The sequence below is a fragment of the Pelobates fuscus genome, chromosome 1, assembly GCF_036172605.1.
Source record: "Pelobates fuscus isolate aPelFus1 chromosome 1, aPelFus1.pri, whole genome shotgun sequence".
Classification (NCBI taxonomy): Eukaryota; Metazoa; Chordata; class Amphibia; order Anura; family Pelobatidae; genus Pelobates; species Pelobates fuscus.
The window spans coordinates 391,941,661-391,953,937 of record NC_086317.1 but is presented as its reverse complement, the minus strand read 5'-3'; the positions used below and the strand labels follow the sequence as shown (position 1 = coordinate 391,953,937).

Below are 12,277 nucleotides of genomic sequence, written 5' to 3'. Positions count from 1 at the left end.
GTATAAAACTAAGGTGTGTGGGGAAGCCCACAATGGACAAAAAGATGCCTGTTTTCCACACTCATCAATAGCAATTGAAGCTCTGACTTATGTCAAGTTTCGTCATCCTTGCAGGTGACCTTAAGGCAAAGTAATCTCCATATTGCTGTGATAGAGCCACTTTTAAGTAAAGCATTCTGACTGGTGGTAGTAATTTACATTGGACAATGAATCACCTAATCTATGATACATTTATTTTAATGTCATTGTAGTCTCACACTATACATGATTTCTATACAGTTTCTTAAAGAAGTACCACCTCTATGTATTGGGACAGTCTAATACTGTGAAATGTTTTTTTTTGTCCATGTTCATTGTCCAACATGTGTAAAGCTAGAAAAGTGTTCGTCTATTCTGTCATCTGTTTGTAGAGAAGTTAACAGGCCAGCAAACAGTGTACAAAATGTTGAAGAAGTGGAGCGCTGAATTATTGATTGGAATGGAAGGGTATACAAATAGGGAACCTAACAACCTATTAGAAAAATATATAATATACAATAGAAGCAGGTTATACCCTTAACCTTTAACTGCAGTCTCTATTACTACAGTAATGTGGATGAACCTATCTTTCCTTGATAGTCAAACACTAATCTGTCACAAATAGCAAAAAATAGAATCAATTATAGATCTTCTGTATTAGATGCAACAGACTCAGTAATAAAGTCCAATTTTGGTCTGTGCAAATTTCTTTATCCCAGGTATTCTCTTCAGTAGCAACACTCCACAATAGAGTTTAATATATGAAAAAAATATATGCAGAGAAAAAAAAAAAAAAAAAAAAAAATATATAATTAATGAAACTCTGTATTATTGAAATGCTTAAGAAATAGTCAAAAATGAATTAAAAAATAAAACTTGCTTTATTTAGCTCTTTGCTGAAATCAATTTCTAAAAGTTCAAGTAAAAGGTTTTCATAAATTAATGACAGAAAAAACTTCATTGGCATATGTCTATCGGCTGATTTGCAAAGTGCATGTTAAGGCAGACCTTGTATTGCTCACGGCGTCCCGGATCAGCAGCTTGATGTTGCCTTGCTGGATACAATAGGTAAGTGTGCCCTAGATGCTGGCTTGCAGTGATCAGCCCTCAGTCCTTCCAGACGCGTTTCTCCGGCACAGCGGCTTTTTCAATGGATGTGGACTGTCGGGCAGTTGCTGCTTATATAGTAACGTATTTTCATCCAATTTTCACATATCGGTAAGCACACATTATTGGTTGTCTTACATACATTTTACATTTAATATTGTTACATTATCATAATACTGGCATGTGTTTTCAAGTTCTCATTCTTAATCTTTAAGTATTATGTTACAATTATTGTTGCTGTTTGTAACCATAGTAACTCCCGCTGAATATCAGTTTTAAACGTAACTGTCATTTACTCAGATGTTTATTGCATTGATACATTTACGGATGAAAAGTCAATTTTAATAATGTGTAACAGTTCACATTATATTCATACCTATCTAAGAGGGAAGTAATTAAATGGACAAATTGAAAAACGGATTTTGATACAGATAGTACTAATATATATTTCATATAATACTGCAATCATTTTCATTTGCAGGATAGAGTGCCTAAACTGCTGGTTCAAATTAGTACTGACTGGTACTATGTTAATATAGGACTTTCTCACTATCTTACCACATACATTTCTTAAAGGGACCTTGTCCTCATTTTAATTTTTAATTAGGACATAGTGGGATAGAATGTTTTACCATATATATTTATTAAAGGGACCTTGTCTTCTTTTTGATGTTTAATTGGGACATTATAAGATAGGAATAAGCTGTCTCAATGGCAGTATTAAAACCTAGACATGAATGCAAAAAATGTCCTACATAATTAGGCAGAGTGAGACTCTCAATATCGATAGTTGTGGATTTGAAATTCCTAAACTAGATAGTGGTGGCGTAAATGTATAAAAAATATAAAATAAAAATAAATGGGATATAAAGAAAAATACATATACGAATAAAAATACCAATAAAGATAAAAATAGAAATAAATAAAAGAATAATAACTAAAAAATAAATAGAAGTAATAATAAAAATAAAAATAAAGATAAAAATAAAAAGAAATAAAAATAAAGATTAATAAAAATAAAAATAAGAATAAAATAGAGGATAAAAATATGGATATAATACCGCCCACATTGGAGGGACCTATCCTACTCATTTACTTAATTGCGATTTTTTCTTGTTATTGTGAAATATTTTGAAATCTTTTAGATTCTTATTAAAGGAGCTTCCTAGTTAATTTTATAGCATTCTTCTATTTCTCAAATTAGTGTTATATACGAATTATTGGCTTGTTTTAAGATGATTCAACCTAGAAAGTGGCATAGTTCGAATTCTGCATTCAGACCATTTGGTTGCAATGTATTTAAAGTATATATCCATTTCATTTCTTGTATTCCCAACTGCTTTATATGGTCTCCACCTCTCCAATGTTTTTTTACTCTACATATGGCTTTAAAATTCAGGAGACTCATATCTGCTCCGTGGTACTCTGCAAAATGGGCCGATACCGTATGTTGCATATACTTCTTCTTAATATTAAGCATATGCTCTCTTATTCTAATGTACAGTTGTCTTTTCGTCCTACCCACGTACTGGAGTCCACATGGGCATTCCAGTACGTAGATAACATGTGTACTTTGGCACGTAATAAAGTCCCGAATTCTAAATACTTCGTTATCATCTTTGGACTTTCTTTTTGTAATTTCATGTACTCCTTTCATTGAGGTATTTTTACTGGTCTTGCAGGTAATGCACTCATTGCAATAAAAGAAGCCTTTCTTTTTAGTCCCTTCTTTTTTGTTCATTTTTAGATGTTGATTTGTTAGTTTATTTTTAATATTCTTGGCTCCCCTGAAAATTACCCTCGGTTTGTCTGGTATAATACTAGTCAATAGTTTATCCTTTTCCAACAAGTGCCAATGTTTTCTTAGGATTTTTCTGAGTTTTACATTCTCCTTGTTGTAATCCAGAATAATAGGTGGGAACAGATTGGATTGTTGTGATGTTGTCTTGATGTCTTTTTCTTTTTCCTTTAGGAGGCTATTACGGTCTAGATTCTTCACTTTTATTAGTGCATCTTCCACTTCCTTAGAATCATTATTCTTCGTCAGAAATTTATGCTTTATTTTTTCCGCCTGTTCTATGTACACTTCTTGATCTGTGCAATTTCGTCTTACCCTTCTAAATTCATTGTATGGTACATTCTTTAACCATGCTGGAAAATGACAGCTCTCTTTCAAGATAAAACTGTTGACATCAACTTCTTTGAAGTGTGTCTTAGTTCTTATGGTGCCTGAATCTATATAGATGGTGAGATCTAGAAAATCTACGGCCGTAGTACTATGGACTGTATTGAGTATTACTCCCCAGCTGTTGTTGTTGGTGTATTCAAGGAACTTGTGCAGTTCTTCTGTACTCCCTTCCCATATAAAGAAGATATCGTCTATATATCTTCTGTAACTGTGGATGTTATTATTCCATGGGTGGGTATTCCAGATATGATTTTCTTCCCATTCACCCATGAAAATGTTGGCGAAACTGGGAGCAAATTTCGTCCCCATTGCAGTCCCTCTTTTTTGGAGATAAAATTGACCTTCAAAAAGGAAATAATTGTTCTTAAGGATAAACTCGATACCCTCGATGATGAAGTCAATTTGTGATTCTTCCAGGTCTTCAGTCTTACTCAGTGTGTTCTTTACCGAGTTGCAACCTAATTTGTGCTCGATAATAGTGTACAGTGATGTCACATCCATAGATACCAGAACAAAATTATCCCTCCATACCACGGAGGCCAATTCACGAATCATTTGTGTTGTGTCCTTTAGATGTGATTTTACCCTGAATACATATGGTTGTAAGAAAAAATCGATATATTGAGACAAGTTAGAGGTAATGGAGTTAATGCCGGAGATGATAGGTCTGCCTGGTGGTGCTCTCAGATTCTTATGAATTTTCGGCAGAAAATAGAATGTCGGTGTTCTAGGGAAATTTATGTTCAGGAATCTATATTCTGACTCCTTTAAAATTCCTGTCTCTCTAGCTTTCACAAGCATGTCCTTCAGTGTTATTTGTATGTTCTCCAATGGATCCTTGGATAGTTTTTCATAAGTTTCCTCATCTCCCAACAGTCTATCTGCTTCATTCAGGTAATATTCTTTCGTCATAATCACAATTCCTCCACCCTTGTCTGCCGGTTTAATGCATATTTCCGTGTTTTTTGATAGATTCTCCAGCGCTTCCGTTTCTTTCTTAGTGAGATTATTTCTTTGATAATTATTTTTCTTCATTTTTCTTATGTCTTCTGTGACAAGTTCCTCAAACATCTCCATCCCGGCTGAGACTTGATTATAGGGATAAAAAAGGGAAGTAGGTCTCAATTGACTGTGTTGAAATGCATCCACGGGTTCTTCCTTTCTGGGTATATCTTGAGTTTGCATAAAATGTTTCTTAATGCTAACTTTTCTAATGAACCTTTTTATATCAATGGTAGTATTAAATTTGTCCACGTGTACTGTTGGGGCAAATTTTAGGCCTTTATTTAGAGCCGTAACATGTGAGGGCGATAATGTGATTCCTGCAAGGTTGAAGATGCCTATTGGTTGTTCTTCTTGTTTCTTTTTCTGTTTGTTTCTTGCTCTTCTGCCTCCTCTATCTCTTCTAGGCTTGACTCCTTTCGTTTGTTCCGTTTCGGTGTTACCGGATGGAACCATGACGTAATTTCTCTTGTGTTCTTGCCTAAAAAAACCTCCTCTCTTGAGGGATTATGAATCTCTGCCTGAATCGTCACAGTATTGCTTATTTTGGGTACAGTGTTGGTGTCTTCTTGTCTTGTTGTCTCTGACATCCTGTCTATAACAGTATCCTCTTGTCTCAATTCTTTCCTTTTCTCTTTGTTTAAATATATCATCTTCTCATATGGCCTTCCTCCTGTCTTGCTCAATGCCCTACGATTTGCATTTTCTTTATTTTGTATATCTGGTCTCTTCATTCCTCTATAGTCTATAGATTTTGTCGGTCTTACGGGATGGTCTTCTTTCGTGCTCATATTGGGATTCCTCCATTTCTCATTCATCCTTCTGTCTCTATCCAATGGTATCAAATTAGGATTTCTCTCTCTGTGATGTTCTTGCGGTAGTCTGCTGTGATTGAAATTGCGGCTATTTTCCTGTTTCCAATTCCATTGGTTAGCTTGGTGTTTGTTCTTAGGTTGATCATATGCGCCTTTTTCTTTCTGGTGATTGGTGTAGTTGTATTGCACATTATATTTCTTCTGAAAGTTTCTTACTCTATCATTTTTGTAATCTTCCATATCCCGTACAAACTTCTTCTTCTTAATTTTCTTGATGTCTTCCTCTAGTCTATCGACACTGTCTGATATCTTCGTTATCTTTTCGTGTGAGTATTTGTCTTCCAATAGAGGTTCCAAAATGCGCTGAATTTCTTTAATTTCGTGATCTAATTCTATGAGTTGTCTCTTCCGGCATTCTATAATAATGTCTATAAAGACAAAGGAGCAATCTTCCATTGCCTCGTACCATCTCTCCTTTAGCTCAAAATCTTCTATTGAGAATGCGGGCTCTTTAAATAATCTCAGCCCTCTTGGGGTGATGTTGTCAATAATATACTGTTGTAATGTAGCTATCTCCCATTTAATTTTCAGCTCTTGTTTTAATAGTCTTTCTAATTTTAGAAAGAGAAAATTCTTATTGTATTTGGCTGTATAGTCTCTAAGGATATCTGTTCCGAAACATTTGGTTGCGTTGGTAGCTACTCTATGTCTTAATGCATTAATATCCATGCTAATAAAAAAAAAAAAAAAAAAAAAAAAAAGGCACACAACAGTGGTTATGGTACAGCAGCTCGACACTAGTTAGGTTTAGAAAAATTGTTGTACAAAATGTTGAAGAAGTGGAGCGCTGAATTATTGATTGGAATGGAAGGGTATACAAATAGGGAACCTAACAACCTATTAGAAAAATATATAATATACAATAGACAGTGTCGATAGACTAGAGGAAGACATCAAGAAAATTAAGAAGAAGAAGTTTGTACGGGATATGGAAGATTACAAAAATGATAGAGTAAGAAACTTTCAGAAGAAATATAATGTGCAATACAACTACACCAATCACCAGAAAGAAAAAGGCGCATATGATCAACCTAAGAACAAACACCAAGCTAACCAATGGAATTGGAAACAGGAAAATAGCCGCAATTTCAATCACAGCAGACTACCGCAAGAACATCACAGAGAGAGAAATCCTAATTTGATACCATTGGATAGAGACAGAAGGATGAATGAGAAATGGAGGAATCCCAATATGAGCACGAAAGAAGACCATCCCGTAAGACCGACAAAATCTATAGACTATAGAGGAATGAAGAGACCAGATATACAAAATAAAGAAAATGCAAATCGTAGGGCATTGAGCAAGACAGGAGGAAGGCCATATGAGAAGATGATATATTTAAACAAAGAGAAAAGGAAAGAATTGAGACAAGAGGATACTGTTATAGACAGGATGTCAGAGACAACAAGACAAGAAGACACCAACACTGTACCCAAAATAAGCAATACTGTGACGATTCAGGCAGAGATTCATAATCCCTCAAGAGAGGAGGTTTTTTTAGGCAAGAACACAAGAGAAATTACGTCATGGTTCCATCCGGTAACACCGAAACGGAACAAACGAAAGGAGTCAAGCCTAGAAGAGATAGAGGAGGCAGAAGAGCAAGAAACAAACAGAAAAAGAAACAAGAAGAACAACCAATAGGCATCTTCAACCTTGCAGGAATCACATTATCGCCCTCACATGTTACGGCTCTAAATAAAGGCCTAAAATTTGCCCCAACAGTACACGTGGACAAATTTAATACTACCATTGATATAAAAAGGTTCATTAGAAAAGTTAGCATTAAGAAACATTTTATGCAAACTCAAGATATACCCAGAAAGGAAGAACCCGTGGATGCATTTCAACACAGTCAATTGAGACCTACTTCCCTTTTTTATCCCTATAATCAAGTCTCAGCCGGGATGGAGATGTTTGAGGAACTTGTCACAGAAGACATAAGAAAAATGAAGAAAAATAATTATCAAAGAAATAATCTCACTAAGAAAGAAACGGAAGCGCTGGAGAATCTATCAAAAAACACGGAAATATGCATTAAACCGGCAGACAAGGGTGGAGGAATTGTGATTATGACGAAAGAATATTACCTGAATGAAGCAGATAGACTGTTGGGAGATGAGGAAACTTATGAAAAACTATCCAAGGATCCATTGGAGAACATACAAATAACACTGAAGGACATGCTTGTGAAAGCTAGAGAGACAGGAATTTTAAAGGAGTCAGAATATAGATTCCTGAACATAAATTTCCCTAGAACACCGACATTCTATTTTCTGCCGAAAATTCATAAGAATCTGAGAGCACCACCAGGCAGACCTATCATCTCCGGCATTAACTCCATTACCTCTAACTTGTCTCAATATATCGATTTTTTCTTACAACCATATGTATTCAGGGTAAAATCACATCTAAAGGACACAACACAAATGATTCGTGAATTGGCCTCCGTGGTATGGAGGGATAATTTTGTTCTGGTATCTATGGATGTGACATCACTGTACACTATTATCGAGCACAAATTAGGTTGCAACTCGGTAAAGAACACACTGAGTAAGACTGAAGACCTGGAAGAATCACAAATTGACTTCATCATCGAGGGTATCGAGTTTATCCTTAAGAACAATTATTTCCTTTTTGAAGGTCAATTTTATCTCCAAAAAAGAGGGACTGCAATGGGGACGAAATTTGCTCCCAGTTTCGCCAACATTTTCATGGGTGAATGGGAAGAAAATCATATCTGGAATACCCACCCATGGAATAATAACATCCACAGTTACAGAAGATATATAGACGATATCTTCTTTATATGGGAAGGGAGTACAGAAGAACTGCACAAGTTCCTTGAATACACCAACAACAACAGCTGGGGAGTAATACTCAATACAGTCCATAGTACTACGGCCGTAGATTTTCTAGATCTCACCATCTATATAGATTCAGGCACCATAAGAACTAAGACACACTTCAAAGAAGTTGATGTCAACAGTTTTATCTTGAAAGAGAGCTGTCATTTTCCAGCATGGTTAAAGAATGTACCATACAATGAATTTAGAAGGGTAAGACGAAATTGCACAGATCAAGAAGTGTACATAGAACAGGCGGAAAAAATAAAGCATAAATTTCTGACGAAGAATTATGATTCTAAGGAAGTGGAAGATGCACTAATAAAAGTGAAGAATCTAGACCGTAATAGCCTCCTAAAGGAAAAAGAAAAAGACATCAAGACAACATCACAACAATCCAATCTGTTCCCACCTATTATTCTGGATTACAACAAGGAGAATGTAAAACTCAGAAAAATCCTAAGAAAACATTGGCACTTGTTGGAAAAGGATAAACTATTGACTAGTATTATACCAGACAAACCGAGGGTAATTTTCAGGGGAGCCAAGAATATTAAAAATAAACTAACAAATCAACATCTAAAAATGAACAAAAAAGAAGGGACTAAAAAGAAAGGCTTCTTTTATTGCAATGAGTGCATTACCTGCAAGACCAGTAAAAATACCTCAATGAAAGGAGTACATGAAATTACAAAAAGAAAGTCCAAAGATGATAACGAAGTATTTAGAATTCGGGACTTTATTACGTGCCAAAGTACACATGTTATCTACGTACTGGAATGCCCATGTGGACTCCAGTACGTGGGTAGGACGAAAAGACAACTGTACATTAGAATAAGAGAGCATATGCTTAATATTAAGAAGAAGTATATGCAACATACGGTATCGGCCCATTTTGCAGAGTACCACGGAGCAGATATGAGTCTCCTGAATTTTAAAGCCATATGTAGAGTAAAAAAACATTGGAGAGGTGGAGACCATATAAAGCAGTTGGGAATACAAGAAATGAAATGGATATATACTTTAAATACATTGCAACCAAATGGTCTGAATGCAGAATTCGAACTATGCCACTTTCTAGGTTGAATCATCTTAAAACAAGCCAATAATTCGTATATAACACTAATTTGAGAAATAGAAGAATGCTATAAAATTAACTAGGAAGCTCCTTTAATAAGAATCTAAAAGATTTCAAAATATTTCACAATAACAAGAAAAAATCGCAATTAAGTAAATGAGTAGGATAGGTCCCTCCAATGTGGGCGGTATTATATCCATATTTTTATCCTCTATTTTATTCTTATTTTTATTTTTATTAATCTTTATTTTTATTTCTTTTTATTTTTATCTTTATTTTTATTTTTATTATTACTTCTATTTATTTTTTAGTTATTATTCTTTTATTTATTTCTATTTTTATCTTTATTGGTATTTTTATTCGTATATGTATTTTTCTTTATATCCCATTTATTTTTATTTTATATTTTTTATACATTTACGCCACCACTATCTAGTTTAGGAATTTCAAATCCACAACTATCGATATTGAGAGTCTCACTCTGCCTAATTATGTAGGACATTTTTTGCATTCATGTCTAGGTTTTAATACTGCCATTGAGACAGCTTATTCCTATCTTATAATGTCCCAATTAAACATCAAAAAGAAGACAAGGTCCCTTTAATAAATATATATGGTAAAACATTCTATCCCACTATGTCCTAATTAAAAATTAAAATGAGGACAAGGTCCCTTTAAGAAATGTATGTGGTAAGATAGTGAGAAAGTCCTATATTAACATAGTACCAGTCAGTACTAATTTGAACCAGCAGTTTAGGCACTCTATCCTGCAAATGAAAATGATTGCAGTATTATATGAAATATATATTAGTACTATCTGTATCAAAATCCGTTTTTCAATTTGTCCATTTAATTACTTCCCTCTTAGATAGGTATGAATATAATGTGAACTGTTACACATTATTAAAATTGACTTTTCATCCGTAAATGTATCAATGCAATAAACATCTGAGTAAATGACAGTTACGTTTAAAACTGATATTCAGCGGGAGTTACTATGGTTACAAACAGCAACAATAATTGTAACATAATACTTAAAGATTAAGAATGAGAACTTGAAAACACATGCCAGTATTATGATAATGTAACAATATTAAATGTAAAATGTATGTAAGACAACCAATAATGTGTGCTTACCGATATGTGAAAATTGGATGAAAATACGTTACTATATAAGCAGCAACTGCCCGACAGTCCACATCCATTGAAAAAGCCGCTGTGCCGGAGAAACGCGTCTGGAAGGACTGAGGGCTGATCACTGCAAGCCAGCATCTAGGGCACACTTACCTATTGTATCCAGCAAGGCAACATCAAGCTGCTGATCCGGGACGCCGTGAGCAATACAAGGTCTGCCTTAACATGCACTTTGCAAATCAGCCGATAGACATATGCCAATGAAGTTTTTTCTGTCATTAATTTATGAAAACCTTTTACTTGAACTTTTAGAAATTGATTTCAGCAAAGAGCTAAATAAAGCAAGTTTTATTTTTTAATTCATTTTTGACTATTTCTTAAGCATTTCAATAATACAGAGTTTCATTAATTATATATATATTTTTTTTTTTTTTTTTTCTCTGCATATATTTTTTTCATATATTAAACTCTATTGTGGAGTGTTGCTACTGAAGAGAATACCTGGGATAAAGAAATTTGCACAGACCAAAATTGGACTTTATTACTGAGTCTGTTGCATCTAATACAGAAGATCTATAATTGATTCTATTTTTTGCTATTTGTGACAGATTAGTGTTTGACTATCAAGGAAAGATAGGTTCATCCACATTACTGTAGTAATAGAGACTGCAGTTAAAGGTTAAGGGTATAACCTGCTTCTACAGCAAACAGTGTAGTTAAGTGAGATTCATGTTTCTTTTCTAGATGGAACTAATATTATCAACATGAAAATAGTTTTAACCTCTTCCTTTTAAATTTAATCTTATGAAAATGGTTAAGTTGAATTGATACACAACAAGAAGGAATTAATAACTTTTGTAAAAGTGATCTTGTTAAAAGAACACTCCAACGCCCATATTAAATTCAGCTCAACAAAGTTGTTATTGGAGCTGCAATTTATGGGTGTCATGTTATGTTCCTGGGTTAAAGTGTTTTCCAACAGTTTAATCCTGAAATTGGTCCTTCAGTGCATTATACCGCTGACCCCTGGCGACAGTATGAGTAGGTTGGTTCCAGGATCATAGGCTAAGAGCATCAACTGTGGTCTGATTTACTTTACAAACAGGTACATAATTCATAGCCCAAGCCAACAAGTCTATTCTAAACACATGCTACATTCCTGTTACTGCTCTGTTGTTACTCTATTTTTTTTCTCATCCTTAGGTGGGGTAATACACCGATAAAAGATGCAGTTCGACTTGGCAAAAGTGAGGTGGTAAAGCTGCTGACAGAGTACCAAGAAACCTACAATAAGAAAGGAACTGAAGGTTCAGAGGAGCAGGTGTCACTGGAAACATTTAAGAGCATGGTATAGCCAGACCTTAATAGGCCATAACCTACAGTCCTCATCTTAAGTGCCTACACTTTATAGAATGCACTGTTACACATAGGAACTTCTAGACACTGTATGTAAAGTAATGGTTACAGTATCAAGTATGTATGTAATATAAAGGCTGTAATCTTTATCATGTGTTGCATCGAAAATAGAGGTAATGTAACCCATGTGGTATGTTTGTGGCAGGCATTAGAATATTCCTATATTATATTCAGTCTACTAAGTGTTTACTGTATTGCCACAGTACAGTATAAAGTGGTTGATTTGATAAGCTCCAAATATGCTGCCAGATTTAACCCCTTAAGGACCAAACTTCTGTAATAAAAGGGAATCATGACATGTCACACATGTCGTGTGTCCTTAAGGGGTTAAACATTTGGAATTATCCAAATGTGACAAATTTATTCAGGCATTTACTAAACAAATTCAGTAAGTGGTATGATACGAGGAATGTGATTAGCAAGGGTCAGTACTATATTTAACCCCTTAAGGACCAAACTTCTGGAATAAAAGGGAATCATGACGTGTCACACACGTCATGTGTCCTTAAGGGGTTAACAACCCATGTCCGATGGGGTGTCAGCAAATGAGATAATGACTTTTTTTCTCATTACTTGGATGACAGCAGGTGCCCAGTCCACCTGGAATGCCTA

The 12,277-nt window shown here is 34.7% G+C and overlaps 1 protein-coding gene across 3 annotated transcripts in view; it reads left to right on the top strand.

The window, feature by feature from the left end:
- GLS2 (glutaminase 2) overlaps positions 1-11,914 on the top strand; it is an 80,634-nt gene extending 68,720 nt beyond the window's left edge. For all 3 annotated transcript variants that reach the window (XM_063426987.1, XM_063427000.1, XM_063426995.1), the window contains exon 19: positions 11,453-11,914. In XM_063426987.1, coding sequence (XP_063283057.1) covers positions 11,453-11,603 — 151 coding nt within the window. In that variant the 3' untranslated portion in view covers positions 11,604-11,914. The remainder of the gene's footprint in view (positions 1-11,452) is intronic.
- The last annotated feature ends 363 nt before the right edge of the window (positions 11,915-12,277 follow it).